Raw genomic sequence first — 17577 nt, forward strand, 5'->3', positions numbered from 1 at the left:
GAAGGGAGGCAAAATTTGAATAGCCCACAGGTGGAAAAACTATAAATCCGCCTCTGATTATAGCCTACATTTATTAGGATAATTTTAATTTTAAAAACAATTTGTATCACACATATAAACACTCCACAATATCTAAACCTTTATTTATTTTCAGTGCCTTTTTGAGTAACATTTTATTTAAAACTTATCTAACGTGAATATCGCAATAAAAAGCCAGATGATGATTAATAGAATAACAAGTGATGCTATTTTAAACTATCATAAATTTTTTTCTTTTTTTAACGATACGTGTATTTTAATTTATTGCAATTTAAATTGAATTCAAATAATTTAATTTAAAAAGTACTACATTATTTTTTGTCATCCGTATAATCTGTATCTCTATTTTATGATACAACAAAAAACTCAAAGAAAATTAATAATAGGGACTAATTCATTCAATTGCATTAAAAGTTTTCTAATTTCGGAACATGAATTATGGGGGAAAACTTTTAAACACACACGCAAACCAACATATCATTTCCACTTTCATGCAATATTCCATGTTTTTGCCAACAGAAATATGTAGACCAAGCACACCAACCTTGTACCAAAAGCCTAGACGCTAATGAAAAACTATGTGAAAATATTCAAACAAGCCAGCCAAAGATATGCGACTGATTATAAGCATAAGATTAATGGTTATATCTATGCGACTGACCCATAGTTGTCTTATTGGTGATTACATGGTCTTTGTCGGTGCTCATCCTGTGGGCAATATGAAAACCATCCGTCATTCATAAGCACAAAGCACTGTACATTTCTACCCTTGATCTGCGCCCAACTCCCTTCGCTGTGAGAAATAGAAATCCCAACAAAAGCGGGAAATGCGGCTTATACGGTAAAAATTAAATATTAATTTAATTGAATGAATTAATTTTTCAGGTTCTTATGAAGATACTGTAATGGTAAATGTTGGCGACTCTCGGAGGGGGGGGGGAAGAGAGAAATTTACCGTTAAAGATAGGCTCAGTGTAATTTGGGGAATATCATACAAACCGAAATTTTTCCACGATATTGAAATTTTATCACAGCAAAAATCAATTATTTAACATTTCAAATTTTTATAACTGAATTTTCAAATATAAAATTTTTATATGCAGTTAAATTTTTAAATGTAATTGATATTGTAATTTTAATTTTGATGACCTTTCCGCATTGACAAAAAATAATTTTCAGTGTGTGCGTGTACACTTTTGTTCATGTTTTTTATTTCACGTGTAAGACAAAAACCTACATACAAGCTCGCGTGGAACATGTATAGTGAAGGTTCGACGCGCGCGCGAATTGATTCTGCGCTGTAATATATAAATTGACGTCACGACGAATTGACCTTCTCGATGGAATTGACACGGCAGCAAACTTGTACAGCTACGAATTGGAGCTGCGACAAATTTGTACCGCGACGAATTGACACTGCGACAAGTTGAGTGCAAAAAATTGACCGGCTACGCTACCAGAATATTTCCATATTTGTTAACATTTTTACTTTGCGTTCTGGATGTGTTTATTCTGCAATTATATGTAATGAAAAAAAGGGATATTTGGTGAAATTCACAATCCATGTCCACGTTTTTTTTTAATCGACGTTATTCTCAACACACAAGATGTATAAAATCTGAATCGTAATTTAATTAAGACGGCTGCTTGTCAAATGTGTTGGTGTCAGCCGTGACATGGTCACATTTAAGCCTTTGGCTATGTGTTAAAACGTGGGCTGACGCCAACGGTTTGGTTTGAATTTCACGCCCAAACATTTTGGGGAGGTGAATTAAAGTTTATAGATGGGTTTCGTTATTGTGGATTTACTTTTAGACTATTTTTATTGAGTTGAAAGGAAAAAAAAAGAGAGACACACATATATTATTTTCGTTGCGGTATACGCCGCTGCGTTTATTTATCCATAGGTATGTTTTTTTAGACATAAGTAAAGCAGTGTCTTCATCTGGAGGCGTGGTGTCGTCGTAGGAGTATATGTAGGTGTTCAGTTGCTGTCTGTTGATTTGTTCTTGGTATACAGGGTAGGATATCGTCTTGCTTGTGAGGTTCCAGCAGATCTGTTGTAGATTAGGCAGTTGAAATTCGGGGTCGTTGCTCTTGAAGAGTGCGGTGTAATCCAGATATCCGATAGCAACATCACCTACAAATAGGTGGTGTTTGATTAGGCCTGTTTACAGCTAAATTAAGAATAACGGAGAAAGTTATTTTACGAACAATGCATATCTGAGCTTCAGTGGTGTTAGAGTCGAATAAAGGAATGAGTTCAATGAAAAAAGTTAGGTATTGAAGCGTCATAAGAATTAGATTCCATACCACAATGTCTCATTTTTTCGTGTTTCTTTCCAGTTGCGTCTGGCTCATTGAATAGCTTTTTTGTTGGGTGTAACGTTGAGGTCGTTCATAGCCTTGTGATGAGTCCATGTGACTTCGGCCCGATCTGGATACATGATACTGTTAGTGTTAAATATATGTTCGTCTTGTGGAGAAACAATCCAGTTGTAACTAATAGCGTTCTTACCTGGTCTGAGTTCCATGAGCTGTTCAGCGTTAACCATGGAATCCCAGAACATCATCTTGTGGTCGTTCATGTGACTGCATTTGTGGCTGTATATAGGTAGTTTGTAGCGAGCGTAATCTCCAGGGCTCCGAACATTGACTCCTCTGTATTGTAAAGGTATGTCTGTTCCTGTAAATTCGAAAGTTTGAATTTCATAAGTGTTGTCGATGTAACCGAGCGCGTAGATAGTGTTGTTGAAAGCGTTAAAGGTCGTTGTGCCTTGGATAGCAATTTGATTAGTTATAGGAATCATGTTTTTAACGCCAGGCTTCTGAGAGGAAGGAAAAAATGCTAATAAGCATAATGCTCTGTATATATAGGGTGACCATACGTCCCGTATTTCCCGGGACAGTGCCGGTATTTTCTGTTTTTTTGGCCGTCCCGACTTTTTGGCAAAAGTGTCCCGGTTTTTCCCGTATTTTACACGAAGCCTACTTGAATTTTTATTCTTTATTGAAGTCAAAGATTGACATTATTTTTCAACTCAGAAATTATTTTACGATAATTACAACTATATATGAGAATATTAATCTCCCACATTTGCCATGGTGAACGTTTTTTTTTCGTGGAATACATTTTAATCCACTGCTATTTGTAGTAATGCATCATTTCCCGCCATTGTGATTTTCCGTAATTTCGATAATATTTGGCAACTTTGTTTGGTTTTGGCATCGTTTTTGGCGATAATTGGCGATGTCCCGTATTTTCCCGTATTTGGAATCCCGATGTCCCGTATTTCTCTGGAAGAGATATGGTCAGCCTATGTATATATGGTTTTTGCTGTTGAGAACTACTTCAACTTGCGCCTTTTATCAAAGTACAATGCAACAAAAAAAAACGTCAATTAATGTTTTATTGGAGTTTAATTAAAATAAATTATAATTCAAGTATTGAAGTGTCGAAATGTTGCTAATACGCGTAATATTCAGAGAAAATACATAGATATAGAGTGACCATATTTACTCGAGAAAAATGCGGTATATTGGCCTTCGGGGAAAATACGGAACATTGTCAGTTGCCGCCAAAGATTATGCCAAAAGTAAGCAAAGTTGCTAACTCATGCTAAAATCACAGTAGTAGCCAATCCCGGGAAAGGAAGCGCTTAAATAAAGCACTGCAAATTGCAGTGAATTAAAAAAACACAAATATACATGATAAATATTTTTATTTGTAGTCATTACTATATTGTAATGTAATTTCTGAGTTGGGAAGGTAATTTTTATCGTTGAAATTTGAAGAATCAAATTAAGAAAAGACAAGTTGGGTTCGTTGAAAATCCCTGAAAAGCCGGGACATCTTTTGCGAAAAAGAGTAAAGCCGGGACATGTTTTGCGAAAAAGAGTAAAGCCGGGTTTTCCTAGGAGTAAAACTTTTACGCTGTGTGCAGCGTGAAAACGCTGATTGGTTAAAAACCTGAAATTCAGGTTTTTTTGACCAATCAGCATTTTTACGCTCCACGTGCTGAAGAAACCTGCTCCTAGGAAAACTCGGCTTAACAGTATAGTGACCATACATTCCGTATTTCCCGGGATAGTCCCGGTTTTTTTCTGGCTGTCCCGACTTTTTTTATGAAAATGTCCTGGTTTTTTTCACTTTTTTATACATTTCTTTTTTCAAACCAACTAGTAAAATTATCTTCCCAACTCAGAAATTACATTACAATAATCACGACTACAAATAAGAATACAGTATGCTGTCCTGTGAAATACAGGACATATAGTCATTAGGCTGAAGTCTTATAAAGTGTGGCCCATATGGTCATGGTGTCTGTATATTTTTTGATTTGAAGGTGGCAATGACTAAAGAGACCGAAACTAACCGCTGGAAGAAAGGAGTTAAAAAAAAAAATCACTGAAGAGGTACGATGGTATGAAATGGAGTTGTGCAATCATTGATTGACAAATTTAAATGGCGAAATAATGAACGTGTTGTAATTGGAGGTACGAATCCAATTCTATGTTCTGAAACATTGGATTTTTTTTTTGAAATAGAATGATTGTTTTGAGTTTAATCGCATGCATCAGTTGAACTCGTATATGATATACCTCAGGTGAGATCGTCCATATGGAGTTTCTAGGGGCCCGGAATTCTGAACAAAACCGCAAAACATGATAATATTTCAATAATAGCTAGCAAATATTGAACAAACCAAACAACTCGGCTCATTACCTTCCTAATTTTTTCAAAAATTGACAAATGAAGTCAACTTTCTACCACAGTCGAATCCCGTTATAACGAACTCCAAGAGACCAGAGAAATCACTTCGTTATAGCGAAATTTCGTATAAAGGAATTCCAAGATTTTGCATTGTTCCTATGTGAGCTTATCTGGGGGATTAGAAAAGTGTTCACTATAAAACGTGATTTTCGCTATAACGGTATTCGTTAAAACGGGATTTCACTATTCGAATATGCAGTAGATGATGAAAAGCATTCTGATTTCTGAGAAGTAAAAAGATTTTATTTTTTAAAGCCGTTTGTGAATATGTATTAGTAAAACAAATTGCAAACAAATACAAATACAACGCCACAACAGGCAAAATGCCCAACGAGGTGGCTGAGAAAAAGATGCCCATGAAAATATGGATGTCATATATTTCAAAAATATAGCAACCCAATTAAAAATGCAATTAACCTCAGTAGACCTCTTAATAAGGGGCAATTCAAGTATTACATTAGCAGATTTTTGGCACATTTTTGACACCTCTCGTCAACGAAATTTTGCCATCTTTACCAACACCCTGCTATCGTGGGGGAATATAATTTATCTTCATCATCACAAAATTTATCCAGCATTCTGCTGAAGCTGTTGTCACGTAATCATTTTTGAAAATGTTGTCTTCATCCGTGACACAAATTCAACAGTGGACAATCGTCCCTCTCCAAGTGATGACTTTCAATGAATAAATGGCAGGTGAAAGAACATTGAAGCAGCCCAACACACATCTGATACTAACCGTGAATTCTACTCTCTTGAAAGACCAATATTCCATAAATGGAACATGCATTTTTGAACGCACAAATAGCATGCTCATGTGTTAACAGTACGAAGAAACTGATTGATTTACTTTGATTGACATATGTAGTAGTAAAAGACACAAAATAATTTTCCATTTACTTAAAAATTGAAATTTTATCAAATTTTAAATCAAAATGTAAAAAAAGGCCTAAAAAATATCAAATTTCAAAGTTTCGTCAAAAAGTTTACACCAGCTTGAAAAGTGTTTCCAAACTTTTTTCAAAAAATACCTTGAATTTTCTTCTATATACAATAAAAAAAATCCTAAATATTTAAATTAATTTTTATCTGATATTTTTACAAATAAAAACTGTTCCATTTATGGAACATTGGCCATTATACTACGCATATTTTGCCAGAAAAATTAAAATAAGTATAAAGATAAAAGAACATGTAAATAATCAATTATCAGTCTTAATATTGGGTTTCTTTGCAAGTGTTAACATGTACAAACAAAATCAACATTACCATTTGAATTCGCAATCCTAGAATATAGTAAATTGCATTATGTCTAGTTAATTAAGCAATTGACCATTTCTCAGGGTCGTAGCATGCCTTCTCGTGGCCTCGGTATAGACACTTTCTTGGGGGCCCCTTAAAAGGGAAAAAATTATGTAAAATAAATGTACATTATTTGTGGGGCCCCGGGGTAGTGCCCGAGTTGCCCCAGCCTAGTTATGGCCCTGCGATTTATCATAATTACCAATTCGATATAGGAATTATATACAATTCCCATTGAATATGAAAGATTCTCGGTTTATGAACAAAATTTATCTAACTTACCAAAATGGTCAGTGATCATGTATGAGTACTCACTTTTTCTCTTTCTGTAAAATGGAGGATTTCAATTTTGTCTTTTAAAGTAAGCCATTTTTGTTTACCTGACATGTTAAGAGAAGTTATAAATGTTCTCTTCTCATATAGAGGGAAGATACTTCTCAGAGAAACTGAAACTGACAAATAAATGAATAAAGAGATGAGCTTAAGGGAAGAGAAATGGAGGCAGCAGATTGAACAAAAAAAAACTTTAAGAAGAAAAGAACCTTTTCTTTGTGATTAAACAAATGAATTTAGGAAGAATAAAAAAGGGAATGTGTGCATCAGATAAGCTATTTTGCAGCTGAAAAGCTTGAGGCAAAAATTTCGGAATTTTTTCCATCAGGCTAAATTTTTATTACCATATTTAAGGAAACATGTAGCTGGAAGTCTCTGCTGAAACTCACTCAAAAACACAGCTAGAGAGGTAAGACATATTGAATACAATATGACCATAAATTGGTCCTCCAGTTTTGGTAACAATCAAAGTAAAAGGCTGGGTATGCGACTGCAGGGAATTGGTAGGGGTGAAAATGAAAGGTTGTCAATGAGGTGTGGGGAGGGTAGATAGGCCTGTGCTCTTAATACAAAAAGCGACCAATTTTGGGGCTCTGAAACTTTGTGGACCCTGGGCACGTGCCATGTTTTGCCCATGCTAGAAACTGGCCTTGTGTGCAATCTCAAGTGCTCAAACCTATGTGCACATAGTACATTTCACATTCATAAAGTTTGTAGCTTCCTTTATGAAAATTCTTTCTTCTTTATACAAACAAGCTCTATATATACAGGTTGAGTTGCTTCTATTTCCTGTAACATTAAGATGCCTTTTAAGAGGTCAGTGCAGGGCTGCCCTTGCCAGGCGTGAGGCTCCATTAGCCTAGATTTTATATATTCTGTGGGAAAGAAGGAATCAGCACGTACAAAAATTCATACATTTTAATAAAATGTACAGGAAAAAAAAAATGCTGAAAAATTTCCATATAAAAAAATATAGACACAAATTTGAATTAACAAAAAATTAAATGAAAATTTCTAACAGGAAAAAATTTTAAATTGATGAAAGAAATAATTTCAAAATAATTGAAATTGAGATCTAATGAAAGAAATCATCAGAGAACTAATGTAAATTCAGAATCGTTGAATAAAAAATGAGAAAAATAATTAAGATAATCCCAGTACCCATAAACATTCAGAATAAATGAAAGAAATAATTCCAGACCCCTGATGAAAATTTAGAATATATAAAAGAAATACTTCTAGAATTGATGAAAATTCTGAATAAATGAAAGAAATACTTCTAGAATTGATAAAAAAATTCTGAATAAATCAAAGAAGTACTTCTAGAATTAATGAAAATTCTGAATAAATCAAAGAAATACTTCTAGTACTGATAAAAATTCTGATCAAACCAAAGAAATACTTCTAGAATTAATGAAAATTCTGAATAAATTAAAGAAATAACTGAATCTGATGCAAGTTTAAAATTTAAGAAACAAATTATCATTACCGCAAGTATGGGGCCTGGTGCAACCGCACCTGTTGCGCACCCCTAAGGGCGACTCTGGTTCAGTGACAAATAAGTATAGACCAACAATCTTTCTACCTTCTCTACTGAGCTTCATCAGCTATTTCTGTAAGATTACCATCATTTACATCATTACAATCCTATTCAATTTACAATGCTAGGCCATCACAATATTTGCACTGCCACAAAGTTGCAGATACTTGCAGCTAGTATATATTTCTCTTGAGCACTCATGACTGGTTAAGAGCATTTTTGAATGCTCTTAATCAGTCATCTGGGTATGTCGGAATAGCATGTCATGCCAATTTTTGCATAATTTATAAACCTAATTATTAAATACTTCAATTATTAATTTTTTTATGATTTCGAAAAACATCTATGAACTTGATGTGTGTGTGTGTGAACTCATTTCAATGTATTCATAAAAAACTTTTAATCAAAAAATATATTTTGTTAACTTCAAACTTTCAAGAAAAGGAAATATTAATTGGCCAGAGATGAATGGTTAAAATGCATTATATATATATATACTGAGGTAGGATAATCCTATTTTATCTTATCAGAGATGTCTGGTGTTTAATGTCAACATAACTTAGCGTGAATAGAATTTGAAAGTGAATGCTGTTGGATTAATACATATATTTAATTCTTATAAGTGTCAAATTTGTATATATATATATATATATATATATATTTTTTTTTATTTTTTTTTTGCCCCTACAGAATCTAGTTCAATCTCGTAGAATTTTAAAGCATCTTTGTGAGATTCTTAAGCTCCTGACATGAATTCCAGTTCCAGTATAGTTCCTGTAGAAGTGTCTGAACCTCAGGATGGAATAGAGCCTTCAACTTCTATATCTTCTATAAACCCCAATGAAGAAGTACCGCAACCACAAAAAGATGTGAACATGGCTTTATTATGCCGTATTGGCCAAGAGACAGTTCAAGATATAGTCAACAAGACAACAGAATTATTCCAAAATTTGAAATCTATTCAGGTAACTTAAATTAATTCTTAAATACACAAGATTTTCAGAAGTAGAAGGTTACCACCTGGGGTGCTGGAACAATGGAGCATTGCTCCATTGGAAAAAAATATCTCCATTTGTTCTAGTTTTACATATACAAATAGAAAATCAGAGGCCACAATAGGCGAATTGCCAAAAAAAAAATGACTAAAAAAAATAAAAATCAATATCAGAAAAAAATATAAATACAGTCTAACCCCTGATTTAACAAATCAGAAGAAAATGACAATTTTATTCGTTAAATCGAGAAAATTTCAAATTGGGATCAAATTGATCATACTTGAAACAGCAAATTTTAGAAGCTACTTTGGGGTTGCTGTTAAAACTTATTTCTGACAACAACTGAAAAAAATTAGCTTAAGAATAAAATTAGGATGCATGTAAAAATTGCTTGATAGAAGTTTGTTTGGTACTTTCACTGCTTTTACCAAATTCTGTCAAAATTGTAATTTTTTGTCTAACAGAAAAACACTTTTTGTTCATTTGACCCACCATTCTTTTCTTGTCCAGACAGAGCACAAACTTGAAGTAACTTTATTTCTTTACTGAAATCTAAACATGAATAGCACAATGTTTTACAGTATTGGTGTACACCAATTGGCCACTGAAACCATCCCACACACATTCTAAATGATGTTATTGCCACCTTTATCCAAAAAGGAGCAGATTCCTACTCCCTCTTTCTTGTTTGTCTCTAAAGAAAAGCTGAAGGTCAGATCCTGGGAATTTAAATCGTCTAATTGTGGTTTCAAAGGATGAGGAATAATAAAAAAACATTAAGGATAGTTTTAAACTTAACAGGCATTGTAAAAATTCTGTGCGTAACTGGCATCGTGGGGTCATTTTAACCCCAGCAAGTATTAATGCATTTTAAAAATCAACAAAAACAGTCATTCATAAAAGCAATGGGTTTTTTACATGACTTCATTCATCTGTCAATTAATTCACTAAATAATTTTTAAAATTTCTCTAATTATTTTCCTTATTACTTAAAAATTTTCTTTTATTAAATCACTTATTTGAAAAAAATGAAGGAATGTATGACTTTTGAAATGTTTTTTAAATTATATATTAAATTTTGTGAACATAATTTTCATGATTAAAAAATGAACAGATATGATTGAAATATACTCAGAAAATAAAATTTACAAATTAAAATAATATTTACTGTATTTCCACAAGCATCAAAATTAATCTTATTCTACATCAGAAACACAGTATTTGCAAACAACACCATTACACGTTAATCACACAGATCTTGCGTAGGATTCACTAACAACACTCATGGGCGGAGATACGGGGGACGTGGAGACATTGCCCCCTCAGACCTCAGAGTCAAAGGTGGAGTCGACTGATCTAATGTATATATGTATATATCATCATCATCATCGTGCCCTTCAGAAATAATGACCATGCCCCCCCCCAGACTTCCAAGTCTATCTCCGCCTATGACAACACTATCCTCAACCTCACCTTGGACATCCAATGTTTCACCATTAATTTGAAACTGTTATCGAGAACATTATCACTCTTCCAATACACCATTTCGACCTGAACACTCTGTCCTAAGGCAAAAAACACTTACGCAAGTGGTGAGTGGGGGGGTCACTTTGATCAAGGATATAGAGGGAAGAAAAAATAGAATAATATCACATAAATTTGTGAAACACATGTAAACAACTAGCTTGAAAGGTACTGAAAATAAGTTGGTCCAGATGCATTTCTTTCTCAAGGGGTGACAAGAGGAAAAATGTGTGGGGGTCAAAATGATCCCACCACACCAGTTTAAGAGTTAAAAAAAGTTGTTATATTGAGGATTTTTATTTATTATTTATTATTAAATAGGGGTTTGAAATTTATTTTTGTCAGAATTTTAGAAAAAAGTTTGTTGAATCGAGGAATTCATTGAATCTGAATTCGTTATATCAGGGTTGGACAGTAGTAATAGAAAAATAGTCCTATAAAAATATGAGTGTCATAATCTAAATACAGCAATCCAATAGCAATTTTTATATTGTTTGTTAATTAAAAAGTCAATAAGAAATTTTTATTTTTAAAATTTATTTACATTCGCTTTGCATGTGAGTTTATAAGTACATATTGAAAATAGGTGCATGAATTTTTCTTTGCATTAAGTGTGATAAGTGATAAGTACTCTTGCACTGGCCCTGCGAATGAATCTATTGGAAAATGCAGTCAGTGGTGTAGACAGGAAATTTAATGCTCTTTTGGGCATTGTATAATATTTTATCATATATATTGTTTGTAATTGCATTTTTAATTGGGTTGCTGTATTTTTGAAATATATGACATCCATATTTGTTATGGGCATTTTTTTCTCAGCCACTTCATTGGGCATTTTGCCTGTTGTGGCATTGTTTTGCCTGTTGTGACGTAAAAAAGATTGGTTCATTATGGGGAGGGGGGGGGGGTGTTTCAGGTGAACTGCAAAATTGTTTGTGCTCCAAGATTAATTTTTTTGCTTCTTCATTGTTCCATATTGTGTTGCTCTTGTGCAAATAAATTGTGACCAAATTGATGCACACACAAATACATTTGTATTACAGTCAATTCTGCTTATAATGTTCCTGCTTAGTATGACAAATTTTTGCGAATTTAACTTTTTTCCTATATTGATAATGTTAATTTTTCCTGGATGCAACATTTGAATTTTTTACTATTCCCACTTACAACGTTAAAAAAATTCATATCAGGCTTTTTCCTCCCTTTAAAACAGTGTACTTTTCACCTTTTTCACAGGTAAAAAAACAAAACAGTGTTTGTGTGCCAGGGATTAATGTAAATAACTTGACAGATTTCAGAGCCAGCATCAAGTAGCATTTGAAAATGAAGCAGTAATAACGTTATATTTTGCTGAGCACTGTTTGAGTCAGGATGTCTCAGAGCAAGTCAAAAAGGAAAGCTGTAAATGTAGGGGATTAAATAAAAATTCTTAAATTTTTAGATGATAACCCTTTGCTTTCGAGAGTTACAACAGCAAAAAAAAAAATTCAATTTACCTCCCAGCATGTTAAACACTATCCTAGGTTCAAAGATGTATTGTACATCAATCAAAATATGTAAGATTTCTTTTTTTCTATTTATATATTTCTTGCTTTTTCTCTACAAAGTACACCTCGTATAACGTACGTAAATATTTATTGGAATAACAAATACATAATTTCTTCCTATTAAATCTCTATATGTACTGTAATGTTTGTTAATAGATTAAAAATACTATAGGAAATAACTATGGTCTGTGAAAAACTATCTTATTATTCTTGTAGACATTAGTTGCAATTTTTGAAAAACAGTATGAGCCGGATCAACTGTATTTATAAATATGTAAAAATTAATAAAGTACAACTTGCCTGAGTAGGGCCTTTTATGAAATGGAATCAAAATATATAGTCCCATTGAAGATCAATGTGGTCTTTTTTTTCATTACAGGAAACCTCATTAAAACTTTGAATCCTAAATTAACTTCCCAATGAAATTTTCATACAACTGTTTGTATCAAATAGTTAGTTTTGAGCATACTTAAGAGTATACTTTTGAGCACATAAATTAAGCACAGTTCACATTCAAAAATCTGGCAACCTCCGGACTTGGATTTTCAAAAATATCAGGTTTTGGATAGTTACTGTATACTTGTGTATAAGCACAGTTTTCAAAATTGTGTTCAAAAATTTGTTCCTGTATCGGGGGTGGGGGGGGGGGAGCGGCTTGGCTTAAATATGAATCAGTTTTTGAAACGAAAAATTCATTCTGAGTTTTACCAACACTCCCGTCCCCTAAAGCAAGGAATACACTAATTCTGGACTGTAAAGTGGGTTCTAACTGGGCCAAGAAAACAGAGCCGGCTTTGCAACATTGGGGGGGGGGGGCGAGCAGACAAAGCTCTGAGATCCCCCTATAAGTTGAGAACAATTGATGGTAATTGTAAAATCATCTAAGGGTCTCCCCTGCACACCAAGAGCCCCCTGGCAGTGCCCAGGTGAGTCCATGTATTGATATCCAGGTGCGAAAGGAATTTAAAAAAAAGTATCAATCCTCAGACAACATAATAAGTTCACCCAGAGGCTATTTTTCTAGTAGCAGTCTTTGGCCGATTTTTGTACCAAGAAGAATTTATGAACTCAAAAATTAGTAGAAGCGATAGTCATAATCTTAATGGTTAATATCTGAATGATTATAAAAGAAATTTGTAAATTCTGAATGCATGCTTACATTTTTTTCCAGATACAGTGATACACCTTGGCATCAGTAAGTTGTCCTGGAACTCATGATGCGAAGAAATTATTAGATCTTACATCAGTCAGTTGGAAGAATCAAAGTCTGCACTGAAAAACAGATGCTCAGCATTTCTTAATTGACATGTAGTCAATTAAATCAATCAAAATTAATGAGTACTCAGAAAGTTTTTTTCTATTTTGTATAAAGAGTAATAGAGCTAACCTAACCCCTCCCCCCTTAGAAACAGGCTATTTTCTTGTAAATAGTAGGGTGGTGAGAACTGAACAGACATAGAGTGCCATTTTTTGTTTTTGCTCTTGAAAATGTGATGGATACAGAATTTGATAACTTACATATTTGAATGTGACATGTGTTATCATATTTGAATGAAGGTAAAGTAATTTTATTGAAGGGAAAATATGGTAACTTTTCCCAGTATTACTATGTATATTGCTTATTGATTTTTTTTTCTTCATGTTTTTCTTTTGTAGCCGCCAACTAACACTTTGCAGAGCATTAGTGAACAGGAGGAAAGAAAAGCAAAGCTTCATGACAATTTGAAAAATATAACTCTTGCTTTCAAGAAACTACGACGCATTTATGAAAAATGCAATGAAAGCTCTGCTGGAATGGAATATACACACATTGAAGTTGATGTACTAAGATTTTAATAATGATTTTTATTTTGCTAATGTACTAATTTAATGATATCTTTTTCTGTGCGTGTGTGTGTTCAAAACTTATAAATTTTACATTTTGTATTGGATAAATAGTTTTTTTCACCTTTAGATGTAAACTAAAAATTTTAATCTTTGCCATTTCAATACAAAAAATAAAATGGTAATTATTAAAAAAATCAAAAATTGTTTTTAAAAGGTGAAAAAATAAAATTGCATAAAGTTTCTGAACAATTTCTTTCGAAGTGTTCATTCACAACTAGGCCCCGTGGCTTTATTAGTTCAGAGAAAAACTGAAATAGGCTGTAAAGTAATATATCTATAGGTAATATACAGTAAGAGGGGTTAAAAAAAAAAATTTTTTTTCACTTCCCCCACACACATTAGACAACATGCCAGAAAAAGGCAAGGTAGACTGCAGGCCATGAAAACTTATATTTTCTTACCTGTCAGGACATGGGAGTCACAGACTCTGTGTAATTTGTAAATATCTTGAGCATTCATACAAAGCAGTGGGAAAAATTAAAGAAGTGCATAAATGAATGAGTGAATTGCTATGTGATGTGACTTGTCATCCCATTGTTTGATTGGTCCATTATTCTTGGAAGGGGCAGTTGCCAGTGCGCTGTAGTTTGCTATGTTTCAGACATTCATTTTACTTGCCATCTAAGAGCTTTATTTGGATGAGAGTCCCCATAAAGTTTTTGATAGTGTTATGTAAACTTTGTCTTTCAGCAGAGTTCTTTGTGGACTTTAGCTTCATTTTTGTTTCTATCTGCTTTATTTTGTTTGCTCAAATTCTTTCCTTCATGTTTCTTCAGAATATTAAACTCCTGAATAATAAACTAAAACTTATTTGTCATTTTTCATGACAGTTTAGTTATTCCCCCTTTTTTTAGTGCAAAAGTCTTCCGTATATCATTGCCTCAATACTAAAACCCCAAAATTTATGATTTTTAGGTAAGTACGAAAAAATGACACATCTTAGCATGCACTTTGATATGCTACAACTAGGAAATCTGTAACACAAGTCTAAGTGAAGTTATTCTTGTTTGTTTTTATGTAATATAATGTTAAATATACACTTCATCTAGTGTTTAAACATGTTTTTTCCAAAACATTTTAAATCAAGTTATTTAGTTGTGGTATTGTCACGACAATATGATGTTTGCTTTGCTGGTTTCAAACTTTTTTGCTATCTTTAGTGCTTTTGTGATCACAATTAAGTACTAACTTTGGCAGTACATACACTAAAATTGGAATGATACAGAGAAGATTAGCGTGGCTCCTGCATACGGATGATATGCAAAATTGTGAGGCATTTCACATTTTTACTTTGTCTCAAAGATTAAGCTCATGCATGTCTAAGATCACCATTGAACTTTCCTACACCATCTGTGATCTGTTTTTATATTGTATTTCAAAGCTCTGATTATTTCACTTTTGATTTAGTTATTTCTCTTTACCTTAATACAGAATAATACATCTTAACACATAACAAATGGGAGGAGAGCTGAGATGTCAGTCCAACCTTGTCTGACTGGAATCTAAACTTGCTCTTCAGGTGCAGAAAATTGCCAAGTGTGGCTAGCAAATATCCCTTATTCTTTTTCCCCTTCCCTTTGCCTGATTCAAGGTTGGGGGGAACGTCCCTGTGGGTATATAATATATGGATACACCTACAGTATTTCTCTTGTGTGGGCTAATACAATAACTCTCAAAAGTCTTTTGACAAATGCAATAATGTTTGCATCGCCAACTCATTTGCATGTACTGCCCTGATCTTGGCGCAAATGAAAAAAAGAATTGAAGAAAGGGCGATGAAAAAGGAATAGAAAAAATACCCACTGACCATGGGACAAACTCATTGTGCCCATACCCAACCATGGTAAGTAATTTTACAATCTAAACTGCTTCCAAAAAATGTTGACTTATTTTACTTTGTTATGGTGCCCAATGCATGACTGATTTGATTATTTAGTAGGTGTTTGCTTTCCTGTTTGTCTGTGTCAAAAGACTTTTGAGCCAACATAGAAGTGAACTAATTTTTTTCTGAATTTAAAAAGTTTAAATATGAAAATTTTGTAAATTTTTGCAATCTGTTCATAATAGTTTGTAATGAGACTTTGTTTTTATGTTTCACATAGGAGATAGATTTCATTAAAAAATTAAAATACAAATTTTGCAGACGTGTTTATAGTTGTCAAAAGACTTTTGAGAGCTACTGTATATACAGTCAAACCCTGATTTAATGAATCAGTTAAAATTTATGTTTTTATTTGTAAAATTGTTCCTATCCCCACAAAGCTCTTTGTGGGGATAGGAACTTCTAAAAAATTAATTGAATCAAAGAATTCATTAAATAGAAATAGGACTCATTCCCTCTATTAAAAATAATGAGAACACTGAATAACAGATTACCAGAATTTGTTTAAACACAAATAAACATATGTTAACCATGCACAGCTGATGACACATTTATGTCCATTTTAAAAAACGTCTTCTTCTCTGAAGTAAAATATTTCTTCTTTGTTTGCTGATTTGTTTAACTTGAAAATAAATTTAACCAGAGTAATATTGATTTGTTCAAACCTTTCCCGCTACTGCCATTTGGGCAGCATCAACTAATGAAATAAATTTGTTTGTAAATGCTTTGTTGTTGATCAATGGAATGAAATATAGAAGTGTGGAAATATTTGAAATATAAAATATCAGAAATTTTTATATATAGCAAAAAACAAAAACAAATTTGATTAAAATTATTCAACATTTCTAACAATTTGCAACCTCACGCAGGAACATCTTTAGGTTGTATATATTAGTTTTATATCTTATAGATATATTTATATATTAAATAGGTATACAGTCGGCCCCCCGTATTCGCGGGGGCTACGTTCCGGGGATGACCGCGAATAACAGAAACCGTAGGTTTTTTTTGTATATCTCGTTTAGTGAACATCATGAGAGAGAGCAGGGTGACGCAGAGGTAAAAAGGAATGTCAAAGAGGGTGCAGCGATTGTTGGCGATGTTTTCTGAAAGAATGTTGTGGTTTATGTATGCTATTTTTTCTTTTTCATATCATCAAGTATGTTGACAAGGCTTCCTCTACTAATTTTTCTGCATCTGAAAAACGTAAAATAGAGGGATATATGTTATGAAAATAATCTATTGCTGATTTGAGCTTGCGAAGCGCTTCCGCTATGTTACTTGTAGTTGAACTTGTCTTCTACTTTTTCATCTTGATCTTCATCTCGTGCAGCTTCAGTTTCAGGACCAGTTAGCTGCATTAATTCCTCCTCGGTCAATCCAGTATCAAAAGAACTTTGAATAGCATGTATTCACTCTCAAGGTACCTCCTGACTTCTGGAACGAAACACCGTTTAAACCAATCCAGGAAAAGTGTTTTCATAGTCCAAGCCTTTTTGTTGTTCGTCCAAAATACTGGGAGCTTTGGCTTATCCTTCCCTTCAATGCTCATGGATTCGCAGATTTGAAAATATAGTGGGCTTTATCATGTACCCATATGCATTTTTGCGCAAAACAACATAGTAAGTCTATCTCTACTTGCCTTAAAACCAGGAGCTCGCTTTTTTCTCTTGCTTAACTTCTTTGTGGCGTTTTCTTCCAAAATAATGTAGTTTCGTTAGCGTTAAACACCTGCTGATGTGCATAACCCTTCT

General features: G+C 33.3%; 2 protein-coding genes and 1 non-coding gene across 3 annotated transcripts in view; 2 read left to right on the forward strand and 1 right to left on the reverse strand.

Moving 5' to 3' along the window:
- Positions 1-1900: 1900 nt before the first annotated feature.
- On the reverse strand, positions 1901-2849 carry LOC149065485 (uncharacterized). The gene is made up of 3 exons (XM_089253996.1): positions 2558-2849; positions 2353-2476; positions 1901-2179 (listed from the first exon to the last, which is right to left on the reverse strand). The coding sequence occupies exons 1-2, from the start codon at positions 2847-2849 to the stop codon at positions 2397-2399; spliced, it is 372 nt and encodes a 123-aa protein (XP_089110122.1). The 3' UTR covers positions 1901-2179; positions 2353-2396.
- A 1547-nt stretch (positions 2850-4396) lies between these two features.
- LOC149065486 (mediator of RNA polymerase II transcription subunit 30-like) overlaps positions 4397-17577 on the forward strand; it is a 31286-nt gene continuing 18105 nt past the window's right edge. The window contains exons 1-3 of the mRNA XM_089253762.1: positions 4397-4536; positions 8679-8953; positions 13711-13875. Of these exons, the coding sequence (XP_089109888.1) occupies positions 8738-8953; positions 13711-13875 (381 nt within the window). The 5' untranslated portion in view covers positions 4397-4536; positions 8679-8737. The remainder of the gene's footprint in view (positions 4537-8678; positions 8954-13710; positions 13876-17577) is intronic.
- On the forward strand, positions 15123-15229 carry LOC149065487 (U6 spliceosomal RNA). The gene has a single exon (XR_016195641.1). It is a non-coding gene; the product is annotated as a U6 spliceosomal RNA (small nuclear RNA).

Source organism: Pholcus phalangioides, unplaced genomic scaffold, assembly GCF_987345545.1.
Source record: "Pholcus phalangioides strain wild (caught in Gottingen) unplaced genomic scaffold, Ppha-v1.0 ptg000039l_1, whole genome shotgun sequence".
NCBI classification, from domain to species: Eukaryota; Metazoa; Arthropoda; class Arachnida; order Araneae; family Pholcidae; genus Pholcus; species Pholcus phalangioides.